The 17,812-nt window shown below is 41.4% G+C and overlaps 1 protein-coding gene across 2 annotated transcripts in view; it reads left to right on the top strand.

The window, feature by feature from the left end:
• RAPGEF5 (Rap guanine nucleotide exchange factor 5) overlaps positions 1 to 17,812 on the top strand; it is a 233,557-nt gene that overhangs the window by 36,603 nt on the left and 179,142 nt on the right. Inside the window, exons 2-5 of one of the 2 annotated variants that reach the window (XM_069587656.1) lie at positions 6,979 to 7,029; positions 8,661 to 8,767; positions 14,124 to 14,245; positions 16,268 to 16,436. In XM_069587656.1, the coding sequence (XP_069443757.1) occupies positions 6,979 to 7,029; positions 8,661 to 8,767; positions 14,124 to 14,245; positions 16,268 to 16,436 (449 nt within the window). Of the gene's footprint in view, positions 1 to 6,978; positions 7,030 to 8,660; positions 8,768 to 14,123; positions 14,246 to 16,267; positions 16,437 to 17,812 lie in introns of those variants that run through there. The other variant, XM_069587657.1, reaches the window with a different exon arrangement.

The raw sequence follows: 17,812 nt of genomic DNA, 5'->3' as shown, positions 1-17,812 counted from the left end.
TCAGGCTCAAACATATATTACAGACCAAGCCTTATAACCATTACCCAGCTTCCCCAAATGTTAACATTTTATGGAACCACAGTGCACTTGTCAATACCATCATTGGCACTCAAGTAGCTCAAATATAGACCTCATTCACTTCCTGCCAGCTGACCTGCGAAGCGCCTTATCCTTGTCCAGGCTGGCACTCAGGATCGGATTGTCTTTCCTTTCAGTTTCCTTTGTTCTCCTCCAATCCAGGACAGATGCTCTGTTTTTCTTGGTCTTTCCTTACCTTGACAAATTTTGCAGAGTACAAGCTAGGTATATTGAAGAATATCCCTCAGCTTGGAGTTGTGTGATGCTTTCTCATTAAATTATGGTATGCATTTTGACAAAAAATACCCTGAAAGTGCCTTTCTCAGGGTATGATATTATTAATAGCAGGCAAGTGATGTCAAGTCTCATGATTGGTGATAATTTTTATCACTTAGTTAAGATGGATCTTCTAAGCTCCCCTGAAAAGTTACTATTCTTTCCTCTATTCCTTAATAGCTTGTGGGGAAACACTTTGAAACTGTGCAGATGCCCTATATCTCAGTCATACTTTTGTTTCTCATTTTGGCACCCATTAATGATTCTTGCCTGCAACACTTAGTACTGTGTTCTTTGCCTACTTATGATATTCTTTGCCTCTTCTCGTTGCATTTAGTAATTGAAAGAATTCTGTAAGGAAGAGCCGCTTCCCCACTGTGCCCTCTGCCCCATGTTTGTTTATTCAGTGATTCAGATCAGTCTGGACTCCTGGGTATTTATCCTACTGGTATAATAATACTTCCATTGTTTTGTGCTCAAGTCCTAGATAGGGCAGGTGGGAGCTTCTTCACATGGGCTGCTGAGAAAGGGGTTCGTTTTGGAGTCCAGGTGTGACTGGGGGTTGGTGTTACTGCAGGTAGGGAATTCAGTGGCCAGTGGAGATAAGTAAGCTGCCAATTTAACTGCTGACCCCAAATCTTTAGTGACCTGCTTCCTAAACTGTAAAGGCTTTTCAATGATTGTATTAACCAAGGAAGCCCACCCTGTAGGCAGTTATGCTGTTGTTTGTACACGCAATGAGAAGAAAGATACCTTCCCAAGGAATGAAAAAAATCAAGTTGATGACATTCTGGGGTTTGTTTCCATGATACCTATTGTATATATTTTCCCAGAAGCTGCTGGTTCCTGCCGATTTATCTCCCTAGGCAGGCAAGATTGTGAAATATTTATAAGTATTCCTAAGCCCCACTTTAATTTTCTCCTTTGGCTTTTAAGCGGGGCAAACATGTTTATACTAGAAGAGAATCCTTCAATAGTGGGAAATGTAAATTAAGTCTAGTGCTACAGACGCCATTAAAGGGGGATGTCCTTTCAGAAGGTGTGTAGGTAGGGTGCCGCTCTGCAGACGTGAGGCACCTTGGCTTAGGGCTGTGTCTGGGATGGGGAGGATAGAAAACACACACCACAAGAACAGGTGCAGGGTGCGATTTACTGAAACACTGACTCTTTGTTCTACACAAACCAGAGTCAGAAGCTCAGACACAGACCCCAGGGCTGTTGTTTGGACGGCCTGCACCTCTGCTGTGTTTAGATCTCTGGTGGGCATGTGAGGCAAAAGATGGTTGAGGAGTGCACCGAGCTTCATAGTGGAGGTGGGTGATGAGAGCTGCGTATCACCAAGTTCAACCACTGTTTTTTTTAGTTTTTCTCAAACCAGAGTGCATTCAAGCTACCCTGAGGAGCTTGGAAAACATCCATTCAGGCTGCACTCCTATAGACTCTAATTCTGTGGCCCTGAGCTCCTGATTATTTCTTCAGGTTCCCTGATGGTTCTAATTTGCATCCAGGGTTAAGTGCCTCTGAATCTAGCTGAGACATCTATCTCTGACATCTTCATGCAGCCATATATGCTCGCTTGTCACGTGACTCTTAAATTGGCATATTCTACGTTATAAATGTATGGGAAAATAACGACAGGCTTGACTTGGGTGAACTTGGGTGAACTTCTTAAGCTCTTCAAGTCCAGCTTTATCATCTACAGAATGAGATTACTAATACCTCATAGTTTTTCCAAAGTTAAGCAGTGTGTTGCATGTAAAATAATTAGTACAATCTCTAGCACACAGTACAAACACATTTATTGTTTAGTAACATGCAGCGTGTTACAGTAGAGTGGTGACTTTGGCATCAGTCAAAATTTTCTTCCAGCCCTGGCTGTATAACTTTCCAGTTCTGGGACCTTAAGTGAATTCCCTAATTTCTCTCACCCTCAGGGCTCTTGTCTATAGATGTATGAACAGGTGGGTACAGTTCCTAGTGTGGGAAAGGGCTTAAGCACAAAGGTGGTGCTCAGTAAGTATTTCTGCCACCTTCCCTCTCAGTCTGTGTTCTTATTATATCACAAGGCAGTGGAAAAATCTAATTTTGAGAACATCATTGACTTTGGTTTGGCTAGCCTGTGTGGAGAAGATGCTGTTAAAAATGGCCTTTGTGGCTGTAACTGACTTTGGGAGCATGACCCTTGGACCCCTGAGGGCTGGTTGGGCCTGAACTGGGACCAGAGTCTGCAGATAGAGTTGGGGTGCCCTGCCCTGCACTTCCATGTCAGTACTTGGCTCGTGTCTCCAGCTTGCATTATGCTGCACTTGTGATGGCCTTGTCCTTCTTAAGCCAGCATCCAGCCTGGGGGGATTCTGTCCTTATTTACCTTAATGAAGCTTTGCTTGAGATGCAAGGGTATGCTGGGACTTAAAAGGACCCCCCCCCACCCAGGTCTTGGAACTCTATGCACAGCCTCTATTGTTGTAGTCTCTAGTCTCCTAACTCAAGCACCCTCTAGTTGCTTATGGAACTTTTGACTTCTAAGTATACTTACCCGTTTTAACATCTTCATTTCTACTTTGTCAGCCAGAATGGGTAGAGGACAGTGGCTGAAGATGACAGAAGTTGTGTTGTGAGCTGAAGTCTTAACTTATCAACACATTTGGTAGTTCTTGTTGGTTCCTGTTTTTAATAGAGCAGGTCATACTTCTGTGGTGCTTTAAGTGATTCGGTCTTTTTCTTTTCATTTCTCTCTCCCCTTGTAGCCTAAGTTTTTAAATTCAATCCAAGAAAAACATTAAGACATGTCCTTTAAGAGCTGATTAAAAAATGTGCAGTAAGTCCAGTGATGCTAAAATGTTTAATTTAGACCCAGCCTCATAGACTACTATAGTTTAACTTTAGTGAGCACTTAAAAAAAAAATGGAAATAATACATGATTGATTTCCAGTTATTCTTCTGAGTTATGCCATTTTTTTTTCTGGAAGTTCATTTGTGAATATTAAAGGGTTGCAATTTTCTAACACATGTCTAAAATATGAGATTTGCATGGAATCGTTTAGGGAATAATTTTCTATGGTTCATTAAATTGGAAAGGAGAAGAAATTTGAATTAAAGTCTAATTTCATTTGTATTGTTATAGTCTTCTCTCTATGGTCTGTATAAAGTCCTGTGTAAAAGATTCATTTCATGTAGCTTAAGTAATTCTAGGAAATTGGAGATAAAGGGGAGAAAAGAATCATCTCACCTGGGCATTCTATTTGCGATATCATGGTGAGAACCACTGAGAAGAGGACGCTTCATCAATTGGACCAGCCACCCAAGATTATAGAGAAAATTGATGGGAAATTGGGAAGAAGAAAGAGACCTCTTATGGGTTTAAAGTGTTCTTTAGATCCTGTCTTTCAGTAAATTGATTTCTAAGTTAGAGGATGGTATCTTGTTCACATGTCTGTTCCTGGAGCTTCCATGTTGCCAGAATAGGAGCTCAATAGGTGCTTCATAAGGAGCGTAAGGAAAGTTAGTCGCCACAGGAGTGGTGAGATGGAGCTCAGAAATGCTGAGAGGAGAAACAAAACTGAGGGAGTCCAGGATGGAATGGAAACAGCTGAGTATTGGATATCATGGAAAGAAGGTTGAGCGGAGAAGGCGCATCGTCAGTGTTGCTTGTGCTGCTCTTTCAGGGAAGGGCTGGGAGGGAAAGTTTGTGAGGTGCTTTAGAGCAGTGATTCTCAGAGTCCTGTAAGTTGGCCCCTGGCATTCTCCCAGTTAAATTCCATGACAGTCCTTTCTCAAGGTCTGTGAAAAATGGGCTGATGGATGGTCAGTTCCTCCATGTTCTTTTTTAATAAGTCTTTGGCACTTGCAATTTTTAGTCATAAAGTGGTCTCAAAACAAACAAAAAAAAAAGGACAGGCTTATGGTAGTTATTTTTAGTTGAACAAATCAGTCCTTTCTGGCACTGTTTGAGAGCTGCTGTCTGGAGCGTTTAGGAAACACAGCTCCCTGGGGACGAGTCGAGAGCAGGCTTCTGAGGCGTTTCTGACAACAAATCTAGGTATTGTGTGCTGTCAAAGGCAGTTCCTGATCGATTCCCTGTGGGCTGGGAGCTCATCTAACACTGCTGTCTAGTTGGCATGGAAGGATCCCATGGCTTTATTGACTCACCTTACCAATCTTTTGTAACAAGCCACCCACAGGGGAAGTTTCTGTGAAATGGAATTGTGCAAGTATAACACTAGTGTCAATACAGCCAGATTGGGGCTGGCAGCAGAGAGAGAGGAAGCCGTTTGCTTTCTTTTGTGGAAGTGCCCCCACCTAATTCTTCAGAGCTTGTTTCTACCTGGAAGCCTTCTTTCTAGCTGAATTATGTGACGTAGTTGCTTTTCTGAGCTGGTTTAGGCAATTAGATGAGTAATAAAGATCGTCAGTTATGGCCTGCCATATTGACTTTTAAAAGGCTGTTTAGGGGGAAAAAAATCACTTATCGTGATGATTCATCTTCAAATTATAAATCTGGTGTAGATGCAAGTTTTACACTGTTCAGTATTTCAGTAAGTGAGTACAAATGCCTAGGCTCAGATGACAAAAGGCCTAGGAAGGGCCTGTTGGGAATGTGTATAGACTAGACCAGAAGGGGTGAGTGGATATTTTAATACACGATACTTAAAAATGGCCTGTCTGGGGCTTCCCTGAGTGGTTCAGTGCTAAAGAATCCACTTACTAATGCAGAAGACACAGGTTTGATCCCTGGTATGCGGGAAGATCCCATATACCCCGAACCAACTAAGCCTGTGCTCTAGAGCCTGGGAACCGCAACTGCTGAACCGTGCACACCCTAGAGCTTCCGTTCTGCAACAAGAGAAGCCACTGAAATGAGAAACCCACGCACACAACTAAACAGTAGCCCCCGCTTGCTGCAGCTAGAGGAAAACCCTCACAACAATGAAGAACCAGCACGGCCCAAAATGAATAAAATAAATAATTCTTAAAAAAAATTAAAAATGGCCTACCTTAAACAATTTCTGGATTGTTTGGCAGCACCCACTCGATGGACATGAGTTTGAGCAAGCTCCAGGAATTGGTGATGGACAGGGAACCCTGGTGGGCTGCAGTCCATGGGGTCACAGAGAGTCGGACATGTCTAAGCCACTGAACTGAACTGACTGAAACAATTTCTAAGGTGGAGGGTGGGGAGCCATTGCAAGTCTTAGGCAGAGTGCCAGCTGACACTTCTGGATATAGAGTCCATATATTTATTTCAGTTTAATTAGAAGATAAGTAATATGGGAGCTGTGTGGCGTGGGCCAGAGGGAAAATGGAAATTCTGCCATAAAGTCTGATAGAAGGTTCAGAGGCTGGAAGGCCCTGAGTGGCAGGGAATGTTTTGTAAGTGAGTCTAAGAAGTGGAGGCGGCAGACAAAAAACTATGGGATCTCAAAAGATAGCAAGCTTCAGAATAGAAGTGTAAAGAACTTTTAAACATAGGGTTGGAAGCTCAGTAAATGTTCGTTTCTCTGTTCTTTTTCCTAAACCGCAACAGGAAAACATAATAGTTTTCTATTGTGCTTAAACACATGTGGGTGATGGTGCCGCTTACTGGATTGTTAGGTAGGAAAAATTAGCTCCTACAATTCAAATCATTCAGCAAATACTCAATTGATACAGAGATATAAATAATCTGTAATAATAGAAAAATTCAACACTTTTGTGCACAGCTGTGTGCTAAAGTCTGTGAAAGCAAAGGCGGATAAGCTGCCAGCTCTCCCTCAAGGAGCTTATGGATTAGTTGGGCCAATGCACGTGTGGAAGGACAGACAGTAAGGCAGAGCACCCGGGAGCTGCCCCAGAACTAGTCAGAAACAAGGAGCTCCAAAGAGGGACAAATCCCAGTGGAGGGGGACAGAGCCTCACCCAGCAGGAGACTGCACAGACCTGGGCTTCACCGGGGTTCAGGGCCGTGTCAGGGAAGGTGAGGGCTTTCTGATGTGGAGAAGGGTATGAGCAGAGGCAGGTATGTGTTGTAGGTTTTTCTGATAAGTGGATTTCATGTTGAATCACAGAAGCCACTTGAGGAGGTAGAGGGAGAATACTAGAAATCTGCTGGAGGCCAACTCTGGTGGGCCCAGAAGGGCAGGCAGGGGTTTTTCATTGACTCCTATAAGCAAGGAGAGACCCACCCTCAGTTGAGGGGGCTACACAGGGACATTTGTCCACTTGAGGTTTGCAGGATGGCCTGAGAGGGTATGACGGGAGCCTGGAGAAATCCATTGAGAGGCTGAAACAGCAGTCCAGGGGTGCACGGATGAGAGCTGGAATTAGATGAAAGGCGAAATGGAAGGGAAAGGAGAAGTATCAAAATCATGTTGAGAATAAAGCGACATAGACACAAACATCTGTTGTTCTGTTGCAGTTTTTAAAGCTGTGGAAGCCATTCCGATAGAATATCCTGTCCCATTGGAGTGAATGTTGACCAGATACTTACCTCGAATGAGAATAAGGATGTTAATCCTCTGTGGCCATTGACATTTTTTGGCTCGGACAATTGCTGGAGTTCCCACGGTTGCATGTATTGTGTCCTTAATGGTACAGTGGTACCAAAAAACTGGTTCTAATTTTTCCCTTTTCTTTCCTTCCAAATAGACTCTATCAAGAAGAATTTCCAATCCATACCTCGAACATACTCCATCCCAGGTATGATTCTTTTCTGCCTTACAGCATTTCTGAGACAATATTCACAAATCCTGGTGTAATACTTGCTAGTTAGAAATCTGCCCTTTGCTCCTGATCACACTGTCTCCTTCACGTGGAATGACATGGCCAAAGGTGTTTGGAATGTTCTGATAACTGTCATGCAGAAAGATGTTCACTAAATAATTAAAAAAAAATTCCCCCATTTTCCAAGCCCTTTACATGAATGTGTTATGAATATGGTAGAGTTCGTATATAATAGAAATATTTTCTATTTGCTGAATGATAGAAATGCTGTATTTAAAAAACAGGGGATATTTTACTCTGAAAACTGTGAAAAGGGGGATTATTTATAGGTATCTAATAGTAGAATATCCCCCGATACTCACTGAGACAAGGTGGGGCTGCCTTCATTATGTTGTTAAAAAATCAGCCGACAGGGTTGTGTATTTTAGAAAGACAGGAGACTGTGAGCTTTGTGAGGATAGAACCTTTGGTCTTGTCCACTGCTGTGTCCCCAGCACCCAGAGTGGGGCTGATCGCTGCTCCGTGTTTTTGAATGACTGAGTGAATGAACTAGTCAGGACTACTCAGGTAGTACTTTCTGTTGTCTGGCTTAAGTGTTGTTTTCTTTTTAATGGGTTTAGCATGTTAAAAATAAAATCATTTCCTGTCCTTCTCATCTTCCTCATTAGGTTGTGTTTAGGAGGTGATAGTATGAAGATTAAGGGAGTATAAGGATGGGATTAAAGTGTTCAGGATTAAGTTATAGTCAATATATTATCATTTGTTTGCCTTGGGAAAAGATAAAAATATTCTGTCAAAACTGTGTGGGTGCAAAAAGAGTTCAGCAAGAAATAAGTGAGCAGATGTAAGCATGCACCCTCAATATATCTTCCTTTTCATGAGCCTTTACTTAGGAAGAGAGTTCATTTCATTTCCTTTGTGAGGCAACATTGCCCTGTGGATGAAGTAGCCAGTTACAGAGAAAGGAGGTAGTTTATAAAGTGGGACATAGACCTCTCCAGATCTAAGGGATACCCTCCTTCATCCACCAAGAATCAGAGATGCATACAGGCAAATCAGAAGACTGAAAAAAGAAGTTATATGAAAATTTTATCTGCTAGATGCAGTCATGAAGTAGATGAACCCAGGATGCTTGGAATTAACTATGAACTCTGCAGTTGAGTGAGGCTTAAAAGCAAAGCAGACAGCAGCCTGCTATCAAATTATATCATGGTGCGAGACGCTCACTAGATAGGAGAAAACTTAATTTTCCCATCTTCCAAGATGTTTATATGTTTGCTGTATTGATAGAAACACTGTATATAAAGAAAAAAAAAACAGGTATTTTGCCCTGGAAATTTTGTGTAAAAGGAAATTATTTACAGTTAAAGCAATTTTTAGCATTTGGAAAGTAGTTATTATAGCCTAATAGCCTAAATGGTCCAATAGCAAAAATAACTAGAATAGGTAGTTACATAGCTATTATCTTAGCTATGTATGGTAAGATATAAGTGTTTTAAGCTTAGGGACTTGGCCATAATTGTTCTGTGTAGTGTGTCATCGGCAGCTCACAAATTGTCACATTATTGTTCTGCATTCTCAGTGAATCTTTTGTCTTTTCTATATAGATTTATGGGGAGAATTCTTCTTGTGCAGGAAGAGCGTTGCGGAATATTATCATCGTTCAGGCAGCTGACCTGATAAAGGACAGAGCAAACCTCAAGGGGTTTTATAGGTAACACAGTTTCCTAACACCTTGTCAGAAATTCTCCTTGAGAAAAAAAAAAAAAACTGAAAATGTGTTAAAGTCATAACCTTGATCACAGAGAGACGGGCTATCATGAGGAGTAGGAGGGTTGCTGGGTTTGAAGTGTCTGCTTGGGAGATTGGCGGTGACTTCTCTCTTAATTAACGAGCCGCGTGTTGGACAGCTGGACTCCTGGTCTGAAGAGCAGGCGAGGAATGCTCAGCTGCAGGTGTGCATGGGCTCCTGAGAGTCTGCTCTGCTTCCTCAAAGACGTGATGTTATATAATGTTTTTATTGGGCGTGTGCTGTGTTGGGTCTCCTGTAAATACAGGTCCCTTCTATCAGAGCTCTGTGAGGGTCCTTTGGAGGTCCCTGGGGGAGAGGGCCACTACTCTTGACTCTCTAGGTGCGAGTGAGCTGCCCCTTCAGGAGCTTCGGGGTGGGGAGGGCCAGGTGGGCGCAGGGATGGCACTTCTTTGCCTTGGCAGGTGAATAAGGGTGGAGGTGTTAAGAGTAAACGGATGGGCATACGGTCCACTTAAAGTACGTCTGGACCAAGAAGATGGTCATGGAGAAAGTTCAGGGCACATGTCTTCATTTCATGGAGCCATTTAAAGAAATAACAAAAGTGAACGCCCAGCTTTTTATGAATATTTTTCCAAGTAAAGGTATTAAACCACAGCAAACAATACTAAAACTACAAAAATAAACAGAGAAAGAACCACTATCATTTATTATCCTTATTTGTTCTTACAGAAATGAGATTACAATACCATGAAGAATAGGGAAGAATACTCAGAACAAATGATGCCAAAAAAAACTAGGAAAGATTCTCAGAATAAAGACGTTTCTTTGAGTTAACTAAGTTTAGCTTTATCACCATCTCCTTATGGTATTTTCTTTTTTTTCCACTTGCCACAGATGGGAAAAATTTCATCGTGGCCTAGATTTGGGGGGAGAGTGCTTCCTAACTTGTTTGAGTAAGAAGATCCCCCATTTTCTATTGAGGCATAGTTTACATACAGTAAAATGCACAAATCTAAGGGTACAGCTGGATGAATTTTTAATTATTACACGTACCTATATGACTGTTACCTACAGCAAGATCTAGGAGGTTTTCACACCCCAGATGATGTCTTCGTGTCCCATCCCTATCAGTAACTGTCCCAGGCCGACAACTTGTTTCTTTTTTTTTTTTTTTCAATTTTTATTTTTACTTTATTTTACTTTACAATACTGTATTGGTTTTGCCATACATTGACATAAATCCACCACGGGTATACATGCATTCCCAAACGTGAACCCCCCCTCCCACCTCCCTCCCCATAACATCTCTCTGGATCACTTGTTTCTAATCAAAAACTTGGCGGGATCTGTAATCTTAGGCACCACTGAGCAACTACATATGGAGATGAGAGAACTACAATGAATTAGCACTTCAAAATCCCATGTTTAATTAATCTTACTAGTATTTATGTAGGTTTTGACAGCTTCCACATAGGTTAGACATGATTTATTCTGTTGAGAAACAGTGCTTTTGTGTATATGGAATTATGAATCTCTTTAAAAAGCTCCAAGATCACTCTACCCACTCCCTCCCATAACAAATTCAAGCCCCTAAGTCTGAAAATCACTAGCTTAGGGCCCAGGTCAAGTAGTTGCAACAGGCTGCGATAGGAGCTGTGAGTATAGTTGTATTACTTCATGTAAAATCTCTATTTTTTTCTTTAATAGATGATAGTATCAACTGTAGACAAGTCTAATTTTGTTTTTTCTTAAAAACGAAAACTGCCTGTACAAGCATACCTCAGAGATACTGTGGGTTTGGTTCCAGATTACCCCAGGGCAACGAGTAGCACAATAAAGTGGGTCACATGGATTATTGTGTTTCCCAGTGCATGTAACAGTTATTATACTGTAGTCTATTAAGTGTGCAGTTGCATTACGTCTAAAAATAATATTCGTCCCTTAAGTTAAAAAATACTTTATTGCTAAAACTTGCTAACCATCATTTGAGTCTTCAGCAAGTCATCATCTTTTTGTTAGCGGAGGGTTTCAAATGTTGAGGAAGTACCAAAAACAGACACACAAAGTGAGCAAATGCCATTGCAAAAGTGGCGCTGATAGACCTGCTAGATTCAGCTTGCCACAAGCCTTCAGTCTGTAAACATAATATCTGTGAAGTACAGCAAAGGAAAGTGCAATAAAACGAGGTCTGCCTATGTCAGTCTTTGGGCCTAGTTGTGAGCGGACTCATAGGATTCATTTTCGCTCCTGTATAAGGCTGTGTATAGGACTGGTCCTTGCTCTCAGTTTTGTTCCTGATTGGATATAGACTGAAAAAGAATTGGAAGATGTACATTAATCAGGTTCATGGAAAAGAACCATCCATCCAAGCAAGAGCATACTTTGAGTTTATTGAGAGTAGAATGTGGCGAGAGTGTGGGTCTGTAGTCTAAGGACTGACTAATGCTCTGGGTTTAGAGACAAAGTGCTAATATGATAGCCTAGGCTGAGCCATTTTCATTTGTCTGGTAGTAAATTGAGGCAGAGTACCACATGAGAATTACTTTCACAGTTTTGATATGTTTTCCATTCATTTGGGACTGTAGAAAAAATCATACTACGTTTTTGAGCCTTCATGTAAGTCTCTAAAAACCACTGTCCCATTGAATGAGATGAGGGTCTGCCTGTACTGCTATGAACTGATGACTAAAGCTGTAACTGGAGACGGAAGGCGGCCAGGAAAAACCAAGTGTTCACCTTCAGAGATTAGTAAAATTCTCATTTTGCTGTGGCAATCACATTGACCTTGGAGCCATCGCCTCCATATCATAATGTTCCTATCTAGCATTGCTGCATTGGCGAGATCTCTGTGTACTCAGAACAACTTCTGGATTCAGTACAAGACTGAAGATACGTGGGGAGAAGAACTGCTGTGGGTGTTCATACTCCTCCCTTCCAGGCGTCTCTGATTTCTCCACCACCCTCCTCCCAGTCCTGTCGATTCAGGGATTTAAAGTGGATCGTTGCTGACCTGGGCCACAAGTCAAGGAGGTTGTTGGTGAACTGCTGTGGCCACTCACCTCATTTTGTTTGCTTTGGTGATACTGTTCAGTTGCCAAGTCAGGTGTGACTCTTTGTGGCCCTGTGGATGGCAGCACATCAGCCTTCCCTGTCCTTCACTATCTCCCAGAGTTTGTGCAAACTCATGTCCATTGAGTTGGTGAATTGGTGGTATTAGTGATAGTGTTTATCTTTATCCCAATGATGTTTTCCCTGGTACAAATGGATTTTCGAAAGCGATTTGAAACACAATATGATAAATTGCAGGTGAGGGTAGAAGGAGATTGTACGCAACTGAAACAGTAGCTTACTCTGAGAGTGGGAGCTTGATTATTAAGTAATACCTACACATGACTGCAGTCTTGGCTATACCATGTTTGAGCACATCGACTCAGTCCTGTCCACCACGCTCTCCTCCCCGCCTTCGAGACAGAGCAAGTCTTTCCCGTTGAGAAGGTAGGGCTGGGTCACTGGCCTCGCCTGGCAGCCCATTAGACGTGAGGGCTCTGAGACTGTACCCAGCCACACTGCACTGGAATCCTCATGTTAACAAGGTCTCCCAGATGACGCCCACTCAGCACAGTCATGGGAAGCCCTGCTCTGAGAAACGTCTTCCTGATCACCTGGGAGGAAACAAGCCAGTACGTCTGTCGAGTCACCGTTTGCAATTCGAAAGTTTAGTTTGTTTAGTAAATGTTTTGTTGTATCCTGCCACGTTCCAGGTGGTGTCAGACAGAGAACAGGCTGAGGAGCCATATGTATTGTTCTGAGAATGAGGATTAAGATTATAAAAGTGCTTTACAAGCCCAAAGATGCTGGCTAATTGATAGAGGTGTTGAGGAATTAACACTTTGCGCATTTACTAATGAAAGGTGTTCTGTAGAATTAGAAGTTAATATTGACGGTTTGGTCTAATTGCCTGTTTTGTTGCAATCTGTTTTCTTGTATTGTTTAAAAAAAATCCATTTGACCATTAATCTTTCTTTTGTCTTACTGCTAACCTGCAACTGGATTTGTACAGTTGGTGCAACTTAGAATTGCCTTAATGATCTCAGAGTATCTTTCACATCTTTACCCAAGAAAGTGATATTTTAACTAAAGCTAGCATGGTTCTTCGGATATCTCTGCAGAAATGTTTACTACCTTATTTTTCCATCATCCAAGAAAATAAAGTGTCTCATGGCATTTCTTCATTCTGTTGGTTACTGGGTGATTTCTAGGTATTTGTGATTATGCCAGTCATAAAAGATAGGCAATATTTTACTGTTCTAGAAATACAAATATATGTTGGCATTTTTTGATCCTTAAAAAGTATAGGAGAAAGATAGTCATTTTCATGATGCAGGTGTTTGAAAAGAACATTTTGGTGTGACTTTTTTCATACGGGAGAGTGGGTTTCAGTGAAATTTCTGCATGATTAACCTTATTTCAGAAAGTTTTCCTTATTGGGTTTTTCATCTGAGGCTGATAAACAGGGAAAGGTAGGCATGAAAATACTGCCTGTCATACCCAGATTAGGGCATTCTTTGAATACAGCTGTGTATTTTAAGATGGATTATAGAAAGTATTTCTTCAGGTGGTTAGCAGAATCCGTCATCCAGGTTTGTGGGTTTATGATCCAGGCTGCTTGGTGGATTGCTTAGACTATATTAACAGTCAAATTTATTGTTCTTTGAGACAAATATTAGGTTTAATCTCTGTTTGAAAAGTAGAGAACAAAACATTATACCCCTCACTGTGGTGTAACTTGTCTAATCTTAGAATTATCTTGTTCTCAAAGAGACGAGATAAAAATGTGTAAATGGTTGCACCAGAGTTGATCACCACTTATCTTATCAAGGCAGAAACATTGTCTTTTAGTAAAGGACTGCTAAATCTATTCCTTCATTTATTCAAATGTATGTATTCAGAGGATTTGCTGTGTTCCTGGACTGTTCTGATGTTGGGGTTTAGTCAGGAGTTACATACACATAGTCCCTGTTCTACTGAAAATAATTCTCAAGGGAAGAAGGCAGGTATTACTCATTTGGAAAGATGTATAATTGGTAAATGTTAGGGGATGTAAAGAAAGAGTATAAGAGGATATGATTCTAAGCTTCTGTAAGGAAGTGATATTTGAGCTGAAATCTGAAACATGAATAAGAAGTGCATGTCATTTATTCTTGAGTTGCTTGTCTAAAAAGAACGTGAAAGGGATGGTATTAAATTAATTTTTTTTTTTTTTTGGGCAAATGGGTGGCAACCATGTCTTACTGTGAATGGCTTTGCTTTTGTCTAGGAGAAGCTGCGTTGGGTCAGAACTGGTCGACTGGCTTCTAGAACACTGTCCTTTCGTCCCGTGCAGATCTATGGCCATAGGGGTCTGGCAGCTCCTGCTGGACATGGGGATTCTGTCATCAGGTTAGTATTGCGTGCTCTGAAGGCACAGAATCCTGAAGCTGTTAAGCTGCTCGACCAAAATGTGTTTGATTTTCTAGATGATATTATAATCTAGATGGAAGTTGTTTTTGCTGGTAAATATTTATGTCCTCTTATAAATGAAAGTGACAGGTCATCTTTTGTTATTTCTCATACCTTTTGGTATTTGCTGATTTATTGACTACAACCTGTAAGAGTCTTTCCCTTACCCCATCTCTTCTCTACTCAAAATGATGCTTACAATTTTTAAAAAAGATCAATGGACATCTTTAGTTGCTCTAAATGTGTGATTTGTCTTGCTGTACTTAGAATAATCATCAGAAACTGACTGTATGAATAGAAGGTGTTTGCCATTTTAATTGTGTAAGGAATCAAACACAGTTTATGAAAATTGATCTATGAAATATAATCTATGAAAATAAACAGTTTAACTAGAACAGGTGATGTTAACTAGAAAATTGATGTTAACTAGACACTAAAATTGGAGAAGGAAATGGCAGCCCACTCCAGTATTCTTGTCTGCAGAATCTCATGGACAGAGGAGCCTGGCGGTCTACAGTCCATGGGGTCACAAAGAGTCAGATGCCACTGAAGCAACTTAGCACAGACACTAAAATAGATGGTGAATATCTCTTTTCTTTGTTGAGTCCCAGGGAATTGAAGAATTATAAATCAAGCAGCTTGGATTCTTTATTTAGCTCTGCCACACGGGTGCTGGGTCACTGGGAAGCTCTTTTCTTCTCTAGGTTATAAATATTGAAGGTCAGAGAACAAAATAAGGTTCAGAAAGGCATACCCAAGTCCCACTGTGGGAAAGTGGTACAGGTGGGGATGTGGGTGTCATCTTAGTTGGTCACACTTAGCACCTGATTCTCTTATTTAGCAAAGAAGGCAATGGCAACCCACTCCAGTACTCTTGCCTGGAAATTCCCATGGACCGAGGAGCCTGGTGGGCTGCAGTCCATGGGGTCCCTGAGGGTTGGACATGACTGAGCGACTTCACTTTCACTTTTCACTTTCATGCATTGGAGAAGGAAATGGCAACCCAGTCCAGTGTTCTTGCCTGGAGAATCACAGGGACAGAGGAGCCTGGTGGGCTGCCGTCTCTGGGGTAGCACAGAATCAGATACGACTGAAGCACCTTAGCAGCAGCAGCTCTTGTTTAGAAAAGCAGTTAACTGCCTTTAAGGATTATAATTATCAGCTTGCTCATGAGGTTCAGGTTTCTGGTTTGCAAAACATTTTACGTTAATATTTTTAGGAAATGTCTCCGCTTCTTGATTTCTTTTAAAGTAGGGTTTCCCAGCCTTGGTAGTATTGGTATTTTCTGCCAGATGATTCTTAGTTGTCAGGGGCTGTCTTGTAAAAGATAGGATGGTTAGTAGCATCCCTAGCACCCCCTAGTTGTGGCAACTCAGAATGTCACCAGCGTTGTTAAATGTCCTCAGGGTGGGGAACAGTTGCCCCTGGCTGAGAACTGCTGATCTAAAACTTGGCGTAGTTTTGTATTTGTGTACCATTAAAGTAATTAAATGTACTGCTTTGGGACATTAAAAAAAAAGAAAGAAATTTCTTCTACTCCCTTGGAATTGCTATTGATTTCACCTGTCCCTTGAAGCAGAAGAGTTGTAAAATCCACGTGAATGTGCTGGCCAAAGTTTCAAATAATAAAAATAGGTTGGTCAGTAAGTCCTTTTTCATTCAATGCGATCGTGAGCATGAATGGACTTAATTATGGTCCTATCCCTAGCTTCTCCCTAGTAATTCCTAGGTCTTTCAATTTATTACTTGGCTTGCTGCTGCTGCTGCTGCTGCTAAGTCGCTTCAGTCGTGTCCGACTCTGTGCGACCCCATAGACGGCAGCCCACCAGGCTCCTCCGTCCCTGGGATTTTCCAGGCGAGAGTACTGGAGCGGGGTGCCAGTGCCTTCTCCATTACTTGGATGCTGACTCTCTAAATAACATACTCTACAGAACTGATCCACACCTTGTTTGTTTCCAACAGTGGACCAGCATTTGTACTTTCAGGACACCTGTGCTTTCTACCAGTTCTCATCTGACGAGTGTAGCTACTTGTACTGTGAGTTTGAGAGAGAAGAGGAGTGGCAGAACGGTGTCAGACTCTTACTGCAGCTCGTGCCTCTCGTTCCCAGTCGAGCTGGCGTCTGTGAACTGTAAGTGGATGCGGTTTTGTTCCGTGGCAAAAGTATTCTCACTTCGAGAACCATCCCTGTGTCTGGGGACGGTGCTCTGCTTTTTAAGACCATCTCCTTTAAAAAGTAATTGTTTTCTTCCCATTTCTCAGATGTAGGTTCAGAAAGGTAAAATGCTGAAAATTCAGTCCAGCTAATACATGACTGAACTGGTGTTCAAACCCCAGAAGTCCACGCCCCGCCAGCTGCACCATACTGCTTCTAATTTAATCACTATATGAGTAGATGATCCAAATTGGGAATAAACTTGATTTAGCTGAACTTGGAATAAAATAATAACCGGCATCTAATTCTCTAGCTAAGTCATGACTTTCCTAAGAAAAAGCTCAACAGACATTTCTGCAAATAATCCAGAAGCAACATTTGGCAAATTAAAACCCATGAGTCATTATCACATGAAGACGCCGAGTCACTATATGATTAAAATGAATTAAAATGAATTCGTTAGAAGAGGTTTGGGCACAGGACTTGAGTCATGATATGATGACTCTGACATGCCTTTGTTTATGCACAGCATTTGTGACAAGCTTATTTTAGTATAATCAATTGCAGATTAAAATTTTTAGTTAGTAACTTTTGTATATTCTGTTTCTAGAATACATTGAGATTAGAGGGCAAGTGGTATTATCCTTGCTTCATGGGTAAGAAAAATAGGTTCAGGGAGAAACACCTACAACCATAGCAAAGATGAATTACTCTAGTTTAGAAAAACACAGTATTGAACAGTTAATACAGGCTTTTAGAAAAGAGAGAAGTGTCAGAAGAAGACACTAGTAGGTTGACTGTAGAGAATGCACTTTGTGTTGGGAACTGCGCTACATGCTTATGTTTGTTATTTCATCTTCAGATGAATTGTGTAAAACAGTTTCTATTATTTTAAAGTGAGGAAACTGAGGCATACAGATCAGGTAACCTATCTAAGGTCACACACGTGGTGTGTGGTGTGTCCCATGTCTGTCTGGCTCTCACACCTGCGCTTTTAACACCTGCTAGAGTGTGTGCCTAGGAGTTGTGGGGGTCATCCTTGCTTCCCTTCTGAGATGTGATAATCAGAAGCTATAAACATGTTAGACTGACTCTGAAATGGTTATGAATTCAGTGCCCCTGGCACCACCACTGTTCATAGAGGACCTTGCCATGGTAAAGCAAATTCAAATAGAATGCATCATTCGACTAAGTACGGAAAAAGTTCCTTAATGTAATATGCTTTTAACATAGGCCAGAAGTTTCCCAGGAAAAGTCAAGGAGCATTTCAATAAATTTTAAAAAGCTTTCTAAGAAAGAGTCGCATTAAGCTAGAGGTGGCTGTGACTTCCTGTGACTCCATAGACTGGCAT

This window comes from Ovis canadensis, chromosome 4 (genome assembly GCF_042477335.2).
Source record: "Ovis canadensis isolate MfBH-ARS-UI-01 breed Bighorn chromosome 4, ARS-UI_OviCan_v2, whole genome shotgun sequence".
Classification (NCBI taxonomy): domain Eukaryota; kingdom Metazoa; phylum Chordata; class Mammalia; order Artiodactyla; family Bovidae; genus Ovis; species Ovis canadensis.
The sequence above is the reverse complement of the archived record's forward strand: the minus strand, read 5'-3'. Positions and strand labels throughout refer to the sequence as shown.